The 15,633-nt window shown below is 39.0% G+C and overlaps 1 protein-coding gene across 1 annotated transcript; it reads right to left on the bottom strand.

Annotated features, from left to right (window-relative positions):
- Nucleotides 7,566–11,219, bottom strand: LOC109233989 (vicilin-like seed storage protein At2g28490). The gene is made up of 5 exons (XM_019399805.1): nt 10,817–11,219; nt 10,030–10,211; nt 9,823–9,903; nt 8,983–9,417; nt 7,566–8,224 (listed from the first exon to the last, which is right to left on the bottom strand). The coding sequence occupies exons 1-5, from the start codon at nt 11,139–11,141 to the stop codon at nt 7,715–7,717; spliced, it is 1,533 nt and encodes a 510-aa protein (XP_019255350.1). The 5' UTR covers nt 11,142–11,219; the 3' UTR covers nt 7,566–7,714.

Raw genomic sequence — 15,633 nt, 5'->3', positions numbered from 1 at the left:
AGATGAGGCTGAATAATGAAGAAAGAACATTTAATGTGCAAAAGTCTATACGGCGACTTAGTGAGTTTGCAAATTGCTCTTTGATAGAAGTAGTGTATGTTATCATGGAGGAAGATAATGAGGCACTTAATGCAAAAGACCTTCTAGTAGCCTGCCTCATGAACTCAAAAGAAGTAAATGGTGAGGACTTGGCAGAATGGGTGTTGTCTCTTAAAGGCCAAGGGTACTGGAAAAGAGAGCTCGAATTCGAGCCTTTACACTTAGAAGAAAGAAAGACCCCTCCAGCTAAGCCATCGATCGAAGCGCCACCACAATTGGAGTTGAAACCACTACAATCTCACCTCAGGTATGCTTTTTTAGGACCTAACTCGACTTTACCTGTTATTATCTCATCTGGTTTATTAGATGTGCAGGTAGAATAGCTTTTGCAAATGTTAATAGAGTGCAAGACTCCAATTGGTTAAACCATTGCAGATATCAAGGGTATCAGCCCGGCCTTCTGTATGCATAAGATTCTACTGGAAGATGGGCGCAAACCTCCCAGAGAACGTCAAAGAAGGTTGAACCCCAATATGAAAGAAGTCACGAAGAAGGAAGTGATCAAGTGGTTAGATGCGGGAATCATTTCTCCCATCTCTGATAGCAGCTGGGTTAGCCTATTTTAGTGTGTGCCAAAGAAAGGTGGAATGACTGTTGTGCAAAATGAGAACAACAAGTTGATCTCAACAAGAATGGTCACGGGATGGCAAATTTGTATGGATTACAAAAGATTAAACAAGGCCGCCCGAAAAGACCATTTTCCCTTTTCGTTCATGATCAGATGCTAGATAGATTGGCAGGGAGGTCCCAGTTTTGCTTCTTGGATGGATACTCGGGGTATAATCAGATCTTTATTGCCCCGGAGGATAGAGAGAAAACAATTCACATGCCCATATGGCATTTATGCTTTTCGGAGAATGTCGTTTGGCCTATGCAATGCACCCGCCACATTCCAAAGGTGCATGATGGCCATCTTCACAGATATGGTAGATGACGTAATGGAGGTTTTCATGGATGATTTCTCAATGGTGGGGAACTCCTTCGATGACTGCCTTAGGAATCTGAAAATAGTGCTGAAGAGATGTATGGAAACTAATCTGGTGCTAAATTGGGAAAAATGTCATTTCATGGTACAAGAAGGTATAGTCTTGGGATACCTAGTGTCAAGTAAGGGCATTAAGGTGGATCGTGCCAAGGTTGATATAATAGAGAAGTTGCCATCACCCACTTCCGTCAAGGCAATAAGAAGTTCCCTTGGCCACGCCGGTGTCTGCAGCCTATTTATAAAAGATTTTTCCAAGATTGCTAACCCTTTGTGTAGATTGCTCGAAAAAGATCACCCTTTTGTGTTTTTTGATGATTGCATGGTAGCTTTTGAGAAATTGAAGAAGAGGTTGGTGTCTGCATTTATCATAGTTGCACCCGACTGGGAGTAGCCATTTGAGCTGATGTGCGATGCAAGCGATTATGCTGCGGGAGCAGTGCTGGGGAAGCGAAAGGAGAAGGCCATGCACCCAATCTACTATGCAAGTAGAACCCTGAGTGATGCCCAACTAAACTACATAGTGGCTGAGAAGGAGATGCTAACAGTAGTGTTCGCATTTGACAAAATCAGGTCATACCTGATAGGCTCGAAGGTAATTATTTATAGTGAACATGCTTCTCTCAGGTACCTAATTGAGAAGAAAGATCCAAAGTCGTGCCTGATTCGATGGGTGCTGCAACTACAAGAATTCAACTTGGAATTCCGTGATCGAAAGGGAACGGGGAACCAAGTGGTGAATCACTTGTCCAGGTTGGAAGGAGCGGAGAAGAAGGTCGAGGTAGAAGAGATCGTGGACACTTTCTCGGATGAACAATTGTTGGCCACAAGCCTTGAGGTAGCGCCATGGTATGCATATATTGCAACTACCTAGCGAGCGGTATAATCCCCATGACCTAGCCTCTGTACAAAAGAAAAAGTTCTTACGTGATTGTCGCATGTACTTTTGGGACGAGCCTTATCTGTTCAGGATTTGTATTGATAACATGATCCGGAGATGTATTCCCGAGATAGTCCAATCTTCTATTTTGCAGGCTTGTCATGCATCTCCATATGGTGGCCATTTCGGGGGAGTAAGGACAACTGCGAAAGTGTTGGAGTCGGGCTTCTACTGGCCGACATTATTCAAAGATTCACACTTCTGGGTGAAGGGTTGTGATGAATGCCAACAGACTAGGAATATTTCCCGCCGACATGAGATGTCCATAAACCCAATTCAGGAGGTGGAAGTGTTTGATGTATGGGGAATCGATTTCATGATTTTGTCAGCTCATATGGAAACAAGTACATACTCGTAGCTGTGGACTATGTGTCAAAATGGGTGGAAGCTGTGGCACTCCCTACAAATGATGCAAAGGGGGTCATTATTTTTTTGAGAAAGAATATATCCACCCGGTTTGGCACTCCAAGGGGCAATAATCAGTGATGGAGGCACTCACTTCTGCAACCGAGCCTTCACAAAGTTGTTAGAAAAATATGGTGTGCGCCACAAGGTTTCCACACCATATCACCCACAAACGAGTGGGCAAGTAGTTCGAACAGAGAGATAAATAGTGTTTTGACAAAAACCGTGAATGCTACAAGAACAGATTGGGCGAGAAAGTTAGATGATGCACTTTGGGACTATCGTACCGCTTTCAAAACTCCAATTGGCATGTCGCCTTATAAATTGGTATTTGGGAAGGCGTGTCACTTACCCTTGTAGTTGGAGCATAGAGCTTTGTGGGCATTGAGGTAGCTGAATCTCGATATGGAAGCTGTGGGTACAAGTAGAGTCACATAGTTGAATGAGCTTGATGAGTTCATTACCATGCTTTTAAGAGCACAAGACTATACAAAGAGATAATGAAGATGATGCATGACAAAAATATTCTTGAGGATTTTAAACCTGGAGATGTGGTATTGCTATACAATTCGAGATTGAAGTTGTTTCCGGGCAAGTTGAAGTCAAGTTGGCCAGGACCATTTTGTGTGGTAGAGATGCATTCAACCGGACCTGTCGAGATTGCATCGAGAAGATGGCTCCCGCAAGTTCAAAGTTAATGGGCAAAGATTAAAACATTATCAAAGCATGGTTGAGGAAGATAAAATGATCTCGACCTTGTATTTGAAAGATCCTTGATAAAGGATAGCCTGAGTCATGCCGCGATGTTAAATCAGGCGCTTCTTGGGAGGCAACCCATGGTTTTGTTGTAATTCTCCGTGTTGCGATGTTAAATCAAACGCTTCTTAGGAGGCAACCCAATTTTGTATTTTTCTTTATTTTCCTTGTTTGATTTGGAATTGTGGAAGCATTGACATATTTATGAATGTTGCAGGAATGCAATTGTGCGAAATAGAATGACTTGGGGTGATCACGAGAAAATGCCAAAAGTGGCTAAATTCAAAAAGCTAGAAAAAATGACCAGCACTAGGCTCGTCTAAATCCGCACCTCGCATGAAAGCATACGCGGTCCCAAGCCAGCCAAACGTAAAAAAACAGTAAAGTCCGGTCATGGCATGACTGACTTCGCGAAAATTGCAAAGAAAAAAAGGACAGTTTGGCCACGTCTGCGCCCGCACGCTGCAGGCTCGTGGACGAGCCAGCCTTGCAACCAGCTTTCGCAGGCAATGAACTGAGCCCATCGCGCGACTCGCTGTGCGATTTTTAAAAAGAAACAATTATTTTCTTTCTTTCTTCGTTCGTTTTTTTCTTTTCTTTTTAGCCGTCCAGGTTTGTCCTTTTTTCTTTCGTTCTTTCTCTGTTCCCCCTCTCTATTCCCATCCCACAAAGCCCAAACACCCAAGCCCTCTCCCTCGTTCCCTCACTTGTCCCCCATTGGTGAGAATTTCCAAACCCTTTTCTTTTATTTTCTGTTTTGCCCCACCCCACGTAACAGCCCCCATTTCATCCTCCCTTAGGTAGTTTTTCTTTCTCAAACTTTGTAAAAGAATTTGTGGACTTTGCCCGGCGATGGATTGCCTAGACAGTTTTCTTGAGGGTTTTAAGTCTAAAAAAAATACAAAAAGACTTTTTATATTTTCCCTTGTTTGTTTTGAACTGATATTGGAATGGGAAGAGATTGAGTATTGTGCTTCATGACATATTTTATATTGAGGCATAGCCTAGAGCATTTGTACTTAGGACTTTCCTCGTAATTCTTATGAGTATGTGCCTTGAGAATATATGTGACTTTACTCTGACTCTTGGGCTCATCTTTTGACTCAAATCATGTACTTTCTATATGGTTTAGTTTTATGATGATTGTGATTAGTTGCTTTAACTTGAGAGTCGGGTCTGAGCCGTCTTGAGTAGGTCATATGCATTGTGCGAGATGAGAAATTTGAGTTGTACTTTGTCCCATCTCAGGCTAGTCTAGAAATTGCCCCGTGTGTGAGTCGAAGCGTAATGATTAAGTATCATTAGGCTAGGAGATGATATAGGCATTTCTTTGATTGACCATTTAGCCACTTTTGTCCACTAGTACTAATATTATCCATAGTCAACCCTTTTGAGAGCCTGTAGACCCTTTCCTTGGCACCCACATTACAAGCTAAATTTCCCTTGTTCTTAATCAAACCTTGTTCTCCCTTTACCTCCGAAAGCACTTAAGTCGCAAAAAGAGTAAAGAGAGAGATCGGGTAGCTTTTGGGTGGAACCATAGGAAGGCCGAGAAGGCGCGTGGTGTTTAAATGAATTACTAGCTGGAAATACCAAAAGTAAGGGGTGTGTAAAAAAAAAATTGAAGTACACCTCCCACATATTGATCCGGGCTAGTGAGCATCTACGTGATGATATGCTTAAATAAGAAGGGCCTAATTGTGTATTGGTTCGTGGCATGACATTGACTTGGTCGTGATGAGCAGGTGTTTGAAAGTGAAGTGTACAGTATTAAAGTGCTTAGGAGGGATAGTCAATATTTTTTCCAAATATATCCTACCCGTCTCTTAGCCTACATTACAACCTATGAAGTCTAACTTGATCCGAGTCTGTACGAACTTAAATTAGTCAAGTCTTACACTACAGTCAAGCCAATGATACGAACTTGGGTGGCATATGAGTTAATTTTGCGAGAGTGAGCGAATTCTTTCGATTGGAGAGTCCTTAAAATATACTTAAACTTATGTTTGAGTGTGTGGACTACTTTCTCTCTTTGGTTTGTTGGTGAAGGCACATGATTTGCAAAAGATTTGTAAAGGCCTTGGTTTTTGAGTTGGCACAAGAAGCGAGTCTTAGTTTGGGATGTATTGGAGTCAAATTTTAAGGCTAGGATGTTAGAGAGAGTCACACAATTATTTTAATTAGTCTTGGCATGACGTAAAGCTTGATGAAAAGTATGAATAGTGCTGCTAGGTTCTAAGCGATGGTATTAACCATTGTCATTGGCGTAAGGCTTGAGTAGGTTTGAAAATTTATTTCTTGCCAATGTGCTTAATTTTATTCGCTCGAGGACGAGCAAAAGTCTAAGTGTGTTGTGGTGATAAATGGCCAAAAGTGCATGATTTTGAGTGTATTTTCATCTCATTTGTCATGTGAGTTGCCAGAGATTACAGGATATTTGAAATGAATTATACTCATTACGTATTTCTTATTTGTAAAAGTGAGCTTCAATGATAGTGGAGCAAAAGATATTAAAATTATTACAAAAAAGAGAAAAATAGAAGGATTGGGAACTCGTCTATTCTCGTGCGTGGCACGAAAATGGACGCGAAAAAGGAGAAAAGTGAAGGCACAAAACAACAAAGTGAAGCAAAGGCACGGATCGCTTCGCGAAATGAAAGAATTTCAAAAGCTGAATCCGCGTCCATGGGCGCGCGACGCGCGAAGGCAGACGCAAATTCTAGCTTCTCCCATCCGAAGTTGGATTGAAAAGTTCCTCCCCTCATCAACCCTAAGTGATATAAATACATCAAATAACGACTTTTTAAGCGTTAGGCAACATCTTTGAAGGCAAGAACAAGCAAGGAGCAAGGTGGAAGATTCGGAAACGAGTTTTTATCTTTCTTCTTCGTTTTTCTATTATTGGTGATGAATTCTTATATTGTAGTTGTGCAAACAATTATGAGTAGCTAAACTCTTTATTCTAGGGTTTGGTGGAACCTCTTGGAGGATGAATTTTTGTCGCGTTTAATATAAGTTTGCCATTGAATTTTCTCTACTTGTTCAACTACGTGATTATTGTTGTTGATTGAAGGGTCCTCAATTGACTATGTCTATTTAGTGTGTATTACTTGGAAAAGGGTACATATTTAGGTAGTTGTTGAACAACATCACTCCTAACGTATATGAGGGATCAATACAGAGGGTTTAAAGGTGGGATTAGGAATAACGAAACCTTGGTGTGAACTTAGTAAGCGGTGAACTAATGCCAGCTAGCGTAGTTCGGAAGAATACGTCTAGTAAATTATTGTAGTTGCTCAGAAGAGAATTACGACACCTAAAGTGCTCACAATCGGTAGAGAATATCTAGGCAAGCGAGGAGGATTCCGATAAGAGGGGAAATCGTAACCCTAGACCTTTCCAATCTTGTCTACAACATTTGCCTTGTTAGTAATAAAATTACAACTTTTTAATTACCTTGCTTTTAGTTAGTAAACACTCAACTCATTATTCAATATTTCTGAAAGTTGATTACTTGAATTCTTGCGAAACTAGCAGTTGTGATTAGTAGGTTAATTTCCTATGGGATTCGACTCCGGATTTGTAAATTGTAAACTGAATTATATTTGAAATGACTACTTAATCCTTTTTATAAGACATAGTTGGGCATGATCATTTACCATCTGATTAATTGAAAATAAAAGGGCTTTCAGATGCACCTGACTGTTAGGCAAATAAAAGCAAGTGCTTTCGGGTACTCATTTGCAAAGTATATATCTCGATTAAATGAGCAAAAAGCATAAGAAGAATATTAATGATCAGAGTGAAGAAGTGATCTTGCCATCAAGACCAATGGAGCTGGAGATGGATAGAGCTTTGGTATAGCAGTTTTTTTTTTGGGAATAACTATTATATAGTGATGCTGTTACATAAAGGGTCTGACTGTAATAATTAATGATTTGATTATGTTTCTCCTTATAAATGCTAGTTGAGTTTTGACAACGGTAGAGGCAACTGTTTAAACTCTTTGTCCAGGTTTGTTCTTTGGTTAGTCCTCCTTTCGCCCGTCTTTGTTGTCCAGGTTGCAAATCACATTCGGTGGCATTTTGGTGGTCAAATTTTCATTTTTGGGCACCGTTGGTAGGACAGACCGATATTGTTACTTCTATTTGTACGTTTCCCAAGCTTACAGCTTTGACTCCAATGAATATTTTACATTATGAGTCACTATATATGAACCCGATACACATACTGTTACACTGTTATCGTGTAAGAAAAACAGTCTGATTCTATTGCATGTCTTGCACGTACTATATATTTGATTTTGTGTACATATAAAATTCATAGAGCGAAAGACGAGCTAAATTTTATTTGAAAAAAAATTAAGAGGGCAAATAAACAAAGTGACAAGAGGAAAAACTAAATCCATGTTCTTATTCACAAAAGCAAAGACAGCTCTAACACGACAAGGAAGCAAACATAAGATGAACAGAGAAATAAAAACTCCAAAATGAATCTACAGTCTCATGCAAATAACAGGCAACTTTTGGTCCCTAAGCAAATCCCATGATCATGTCATTGCCAAAGCTCCTAATCACTTCTGGTATTTTCATTACGACCTCTTTCTCCCTCCCTCTCTCTCCTCTTTCTTCCTCCTCCTTTCTCGGATCCATCGGCTCGGTTGGAGCAACGGACGCCGACGGCAAAATAACAGCTTCACGCTGAGCATCCAATATTCTCCTAAGCCTCTCTTCACTAACACCAAATGCAGCGGCAAATTCAGGTCCCCTCATGCTCTGCAGTATTGAATTCTGACCCACCAAGAACTGTGGCTTGTTCTTTTTAGCTGTTGTTGTGAATCCGAAGAACTCGAACGGCCCCGTTCTTGATGCAATTTGACAGAATGGGAAGTACCTTGGCACCCAGAACACATCTCCTTCGTTCACTCTAGAGTTCATTGCTAATGTACCGTTTGGATACACAATTTGGATACTGCCACTTCCTCTTAACACTATCCCATACTCGGTTGCTGTTGGATTAATGTGAGGTGCCATCATAGCTCCCTACAAAAAGAAAACCAAACATATACTAGTACTATGTATGTAAAGACCGTAAAGTATAGTTACTACTTCTAATGTGACAAATCACAAAAATAAGTTTTTGTTATATAATTGAAGGGGAGTCCGTGAAGTTGTCTCCGTGTCCCTGAACCCCGCGGGGCTAGCTGTCTTTTTTTTTTTTTTTAAAAAATAGAACATCGTTATAATGATGTCAGGAATTCTAACAAGGAAAATTCACAGAAATCTAGAATTCAAAATCTAAAGCAATTTTTGGAACCCTTCATCACACTACATCTAAAGCTTCCCTTAATCATTGGAAGAGCAAGAAGCCTGAAGCTGAAACCAGTAACTTTTGCTCAAAAAGTATATTTGTGTTAAATATTTATTAAATATATAAACATTAAATTTAGAACCCAGTTCGTAGCTCTTAAAATTGTTATTCTACAATCCAAAACTTATAAAGTTGAAATCCTGACTCCGCCTGCCCTTACTCAGGCTACATCACAAGGGAATTCAGAAGACTATATACACATGAGTTTCTGTTTTTATCTTATTTGCATCATAAATTTCTCCACTCTCGGAGGAGGGAATTCAATTGAATATCTTTCATCAAACTTAGACACGCCACTTATTATAATGGATGAAGTCTAGCGATTAAACCGACACTAGTTATACCGGATAAAGTTGAGTGACTACAGTAAACTAGGACAGTAAACATGGATGAAACATCATGGTTAAAAAGAATGGTGTAACGAAATTACCGCTGAAAGATTGACAAGATAGACGCCAATGTCAGCATGTTTCAGTGGAGAATAATCAGATTGATCTAAGGCCAAGCTCCACCCATAGTCATTCTTATAATCTGCCTTTCTGTCAAAAAGATTGTAGGAATCTGGACCTTTGCCTCTTCGTCTGTCGTCGCCTTTCTTCCCCTCTCTCCTGTTTCTCTCGTTACCAATAAGATCAGTCAAGAACTTTCTCAAAGACCATATTGGCTGCTCTTTTTCCTCGTCTTCTTCTTTACTAGCTTCTTCCTCCAAATGCACAATTCTCTTTAGGTGTTCAAGTTTCTGGTGTTGTTCTAGGTTCAAGAATGTAGCCCATATGCTTGGTGTAGGAGAATGAGTAGTGTTCAGATATACAATTGCACCTGAATATTGTCTTGTCAATATCTCACTCACTTCGTCTGTGGACACCTGTCATTGTAACAGATCTTATGTTAAACTAATTTGATTCCTTTGTTATAAGGGTTTAGTAAGTTATATGTGTTGACAGACGACTAACCAAAATAATGTCTACCTAATCTCTTGGACTAAAAATAACCGTCGAATGTACAATACATGTCAAATGTACAATACATATATAATTCACGTATAGTATATGTACAAATATGTATTATCAATGTATAATCTATGTATAGAGGCTATAAAAAGTAAATAATGAATTTGGCCGGCTATTTGTGCAACAATCCCGTACTTACATGGGACCTAATTGTGTAAATGTTTTTTGACCTAATTATGTAAATGTTTTTTTACACCGTCAAGTATATAGAACTTTTAGATCTATCATGAAAACTCTACATATGAGTTCTCATCACTTACATTGAATGCTGTCGATAATGTCAAAGAGTCGAATCCAGCAAGTACAGATGTTGGATACATTCCACCACCAATGAAGAAAGACTGCAAAAAAATGGTCAAATTCAACAATTCTACAGTCAAAAGAGAAATTCTCTTAAAAAAAAGAACCATTTTTGCTGAAATTTACAAGAACAGATTTACATGCAAAAGAAATGACAAAAGGGGTACCTGGAAACCATGCCATCCTAAGCTGCTAGAAGTGCTAATGCTGCAAATGATATGAAGTCTCTGTCCCTCAGCTGGATTAACTAAATAGAAAGCAGAGCCAGCACGAATACTGTACACATCTCCTTCCTTCAATCGCCTTTCTACAAAGTCATCTTTGTATATGTGCCCAATTCTTGTTTCCCCTGCAATGTCAACAATCAACAAACTCTAATTCATTTCTCCAAAGATTTTTATTTGAAGAATTAACCCAAATAGCCTCCTACCTAATCGCTTAAAGCTTAAACTAAAAATAGCTATCGGATATAAAATTTATGTATAGTACATATGATAATTTATGTATAGTTCATGTATCATATGTGTATAACTATGTATAATCAGTATATAATCTATGTATACCGGCTAGTAAACAATGAATCTGACCGGCTATTTGTGTTAAAATAGCTTTATATTTTGGTTAAAAAACCAATCATACAAGAACCATAAAGAAAAGGAGTCTTGGCACAAGAGTAAGCTTGTGATCAAGACATACATCACATGTTCAAATCGTGAAAACAACTTAATTACTACATAAATGGAAAACAAATTGAGTACAATAGATCCAATGTGGTCTGATCTGGACCCGTAATCTTTTATATAGACCATATATGTAAAAATCCTGAAAATTAGTGTACATATTAATATTTTGATTAGGTTTCAAAGAACTTAGAAAGAGGTTAGTTCACCAAATAATCTTTTTATTCTAGAAGCTAAGCATAGAGAAAGAAGCAAAAAAAGATGAAAACTTTACCTCTACGAACAAAGAGGGTAAGATGAGAATCAAGATACTGAGGGATGAAAAGACTGTTAGGTTCCATGGTAATAAAACCAATATGCATTGGACTTTGAAACATAGAAACTCCACCACCAAATCCACCTCTCATTACTCTCATAACTCCAGCATCAGTCCTCACTATTTCCTTTGAATCATGCAATAAAAACCATTCACTTTCAGTACTTTCCTCTTCTTCTTCCCCCTCTCTTCCTCTTCTGTCATATTCATAACCACTTACAGAAGCCACAAGAGCAGAGGAAAACACCAGAAATAAGAGCAAAAGAGCCTTTCTGTTTCCCATTTTCCTTTTATATTATCACTTGCCAAGAAAGTTGATTCTTTTTTCAAACGGTGTGTAGGGAAATGCAGGGAATTGAAGCAGTTTATGTAGAGGGAAGAGAAAGGTTATAGGGGAACAGGTGTCATGCATGCAAGAATTGAAGGATTTGGTGGCGTAGTGTGGTATAGACACAATTGAGATTTGAGTGGAGAGTTAAATGTGAGATAAATCTGGTGTCAACCTAAGACAAAGTCTTTGCTTGCTGCTTTTTTCTTCTTCCCATCTGTTAGCAAATTTGGATCTCTTTTTTTTATCCAGTATTCGATACTCGTATTGAAATTTAATTATATATCCGAATTTATACCGCATAAAGCTCATTCGGGAGGAAGCGTTATTTGAACTCGAGACCTCTTACAAAGAAAAAAGCAATCAGCACCACATCATTTGGTGGTACAAATACTGTTGTCACGAGTTCTAAAGTAAAACACTGCATCAATTTAACCTCGTCGTGTTTTCTTGTTTTATTGGGTTTAAGTCGCACAATTTGTGTTATCCATTATGTACATTCTTTTGTGATATCATGCCACGCATATAAATTTTCTAAATAATATATATATATATATATATATATATATANCCAAAGGTATTTATCCAGCAGTAGATCCTTTAGATTCAACGTCAACCATGCTTCAACCTCGGATCGTTGGTGAGGAACATTACGAAACCGCCCAAAGAGTTAAGCAAACTTTACAACGTTACAAAGAACTTCAGGACATTATAGCTATCCTTGGATTGGACGAATTATCCGAAGAGGATCGTTTACTCGTAGCAAGAGCGCGAAAAATTGAGCGTTTCTTATCACAACCCTTTTTCGTAGCAGAAGTATTTACCGGTTCTCCAGGGAAATATGTTGATGTACTACATGAAAAATATAGTACATTAATTGTTCCAAAAGAGTTTGAGAAAAATACAAATAAAAGATATTTAACTCCCCAACTTGTAACACTTTCATATAAAGTAAGAGAGTAATATTTTTGTTACAAACAACTTCATATGAGCAAATTCAAAATTTCTTTATTGACTAAAACATTTCTGTTCAATTATTATGAAAGAGAGGATTACAAACTACTAAATCTTATATTCAGCCAAATGCATTGCATCATCACAAACTTTCTCCAAATTAATAACCTACGTCACATGGTATAAGTGAAATAAGGACACGCCAAAATATGTCGTATTTGGTATTTAGTATTGGTTCAAGGGTCCCTAAAGAGAAAATGCTATATAAAAGAAGCTTCTCTATTTCTATATGGTTCGAAACCAACACATACTTATCAAGGGTAGAGTATCATCCATCGTCGCAAATCCTTATACTCATATATATATATATATAACTACTAGAATTTCTACAAAAAGCGACCAAAGTTTAGCGACCAACGTTGGTCTGTCAAGGAAAGCGACCAAAGTTGGTCGCTAAACTGGTGAAAATAATAAAATAATTATTTGATATACATTAGCGACCTAGGTTGGTCGCTACTTGGTCGCTAATTTCGTCAAAATATTGATCGGGCTGGTCAGACTTGCTTGGTCAAAGGTATACTGAGATTAGCGACCAAATGTGATGACCCACAAGGTCATCACTTGCTTTAAATTAAATTCTGTGTTTCCGAGACCATAAAAATCTCATTTAGAGTCACCTCGATTTGCGTGCACAGTCTGGACACGTAGCCGGAAAGCTTAAATATAAAAACCTATGAAAAATGATAAAATTTGGCTAATAAATGAATTAATTTGACTTCGGTCAACGTTTTGGGTAAACTGACCCGGACTCGTGATTTGACGGTCCCGGAGGGTCCGTAGGAAAATATGGGACTTGGGCGTATGCCCGGAACCGAATTCCGAGGTCCCAAGCCCGAGAAATGAATTTTTAAAGAAAATTATTTTCTGAAATTGTTTAAAGGATTTGGGAATGAATTTTGATTAGAACATGTTGGTATCGGGCCCGTATTTTGGTTCCGGCGCCCGGTACAGGTCTTATATGTAATTTAAGATAACTCTGTGAAGTTTGGTAAGAAACGGAGTCCGTTTGACTTGATTCGGACCTTAATTGGGAAATTTGATGTTTAAAGGAGTTTTGAGGAATTTCATTGATCTTGAGGTTTAATTTGATGTTCATGATATTAATTTGATGATTTGATTACACGAATAAGTCCGTAAGATGTTTTTGAGATTTTGTGTGCACTTGGTTTGGAGTTCCGAGGGCTCGGGTGAGTTTCGGGTAGGNGATGGACGCTTTGACACACCATATTCAAGGGGATGTGCCATGGTGTATGTTCTTTGCTGATGACATAGTTCTAATTGATGAGACGAGGGCCGGTGTTAATGAGAGATTGGAGGTTTGGAGACAGACCCTCGAGTCTAAGGGTTTCAAGTTGAGCAGGTCTAAGACAGAGTACCTGCAGTGCAAGTTTAGCGCTGAGTCAAGGGAAGTAGGCAGGGACGTGAGACTTGGGTCACAGGTCATCCCGAAGAGAGATAGCTTCAAGTACCTTGGGTCGATGATTCAGGGGGACGGAGAGATCGACGAGGACGTCACTCACCGTATAGGGGCGGGCTGGATGAAATGGAGGCTTGCATCTGGAGTTTTGTGTGACAAGAAAGTGCCACTGCCACTCAAAGGTAAGTTCTATAGAGCTGTGGTTAGACCGGCCATGTTGTATGGAGCAGAGTGTTGGCCGGTTAAGAACTCCCATATCCAGAGGATGAAGGTAGCAGAAATGAGGATGCTGAGGTGGATGTGCGGGTACACTAGGATAGACAAGATTAGGAATGAAGATATTCGGAAGAAGGTGGGTGTGACCCCTATGGATGACAAGATGCGGGAAGCAAGGCTCAGATGGTTCGGGCACGTGCAAAGGAGAAGCCTTGATGCGCCAGTAAGGAGGTGCGAGCGGTTGGTAGTGGTGGGTACGAGGAGAGGTAGAGGGAGGCCTAAGAGGTATTGGGGGGAGGTGATCAGGCAGGACATGGTACGTCTGCAGATTTCCGAGGACATGGCCCTTGATAGAAAGGTCTGGCGGTCTAGCATAAGGGTTGTAGGCTAGGGGGTAGTAGTTCTTTTCTTACTTCGTTACGGGGGTGAGGCGGGGCTGGATTAGGGTAGACTTTTAGGATATGACTTGAACCTTTAGGATATGAATTGTACCTTTAGGATATGAATTGGAATTTTAGTTTATGAATTGGAATTTTAGGATATGAATTGGAATTTTAGGATATGACTTGAACCTTTAGGATATGACTAGAACCTTTAGGATATGACTTGAACCTTTAGGATATGAATTGGAAGTTTTGTTCTTAACTTTCTTCCAAGTCTGATCCGTACAAGCTTAGTGGGATATTGGTGATATATTCTTCGGATTCAGAAGAATATATCACCAATATCCCATTAAGCTTGTACGGATCACACTTGGAAGAAAGTTGAGAACAAAACTTCCTATGATCTTTGTCATCATAGAGTCTTATGATCCCCGTTTTACGGGAACTGCCATGACCGACGGAAAATATTCCATCACCATCACCCTTGTCACTCTCAATTAAACTTCTTTTCTTCTTGGAAAATGAAGTAGAGAATTCCTCTATAATCTTTCTTTTATCTACTTAGGAAATGTTAAAATTCCTGCCTATACCATCACTAGTTGAAACACATGCCATTGCAGTCTCAACATCATTGTCGCTAACGAGAACAACAATTGATCAAAAGACACACCCTGTCAGCTACTGTATCCAAGTTATTCTTTGTATCCATGTTCATCCCGAGTAATAGTACCACGAGGATAATCACCAAAGCCACCGGACAGCTTAATGATGCCAATGAAGCAAGATGAGCTATTCAATGAAACTCGTATTGTAAAGAAGAAGAAAGAGACTGATTCAGAAAGGTGGGTCGAGGGTCGAGCCTCGACTATACATATAAGTTTTTTACTTTTCATTAAGTATTTTGATTTACTTTTATATAAATTTTAAAATATTAATTTAATATAATTTTTCTTATAGGTTCGCTTCACAGCTGATGTGGGGGAATTCATACGCAGTCAGCCACCTAACGAGTCGGCCGAGGCAATCCGACTTTCGAACGAGGATGCTAAAAGAACACTCCTTGAGTACTTTATATACTTTGAACTAGACAATAGAACTAGTTTTCGAATGAGCTTGTAATAAACGTTAACTTAGTTTTGTTAGCTTACTGTTTTAGTTCTATTGATCTTTATATTTTGTTGCTTTTTAGTGTTGTTGTTGTTGTTGTTGTTGGCATAAAATGCCTGTTTAGGATATTTGGTATAAGCTGGCAGGTGGTGTAGCAGCCAAAACAGGCAGTTTTTGCCAAAAATATACCAAAAAAAGCGACCAACTTTGGTCTCTAGTTGGTCGCTTTTCACTTAAAAAAAAAACAATTTTCTGGGCAATAGCGACCAGTCTTGGTCGCTATTGTATTTTAAAAAAACTAATTTACTGG

This window comes from Nicotiana attenuata, chromosome 11 (genome assembly GCF_001879085.1).
Source record: "Nicotiana attenuata strain UT chromosome 11, NIATTr2, whole genome shotgun sequence".
Classification (NCBI taxonomy): domain Eukaryota; kingdom Viridiplantae; phylum Streptophyta; class Magnoliopsida; order Solanales; family Solanaceae; genus Nicotiana; species Nicotiana attenuata.
Note: the sequence above shows the minus strand (reverse complement) of the source record. Positions and strands in the feature narration are given on the sequence as shown.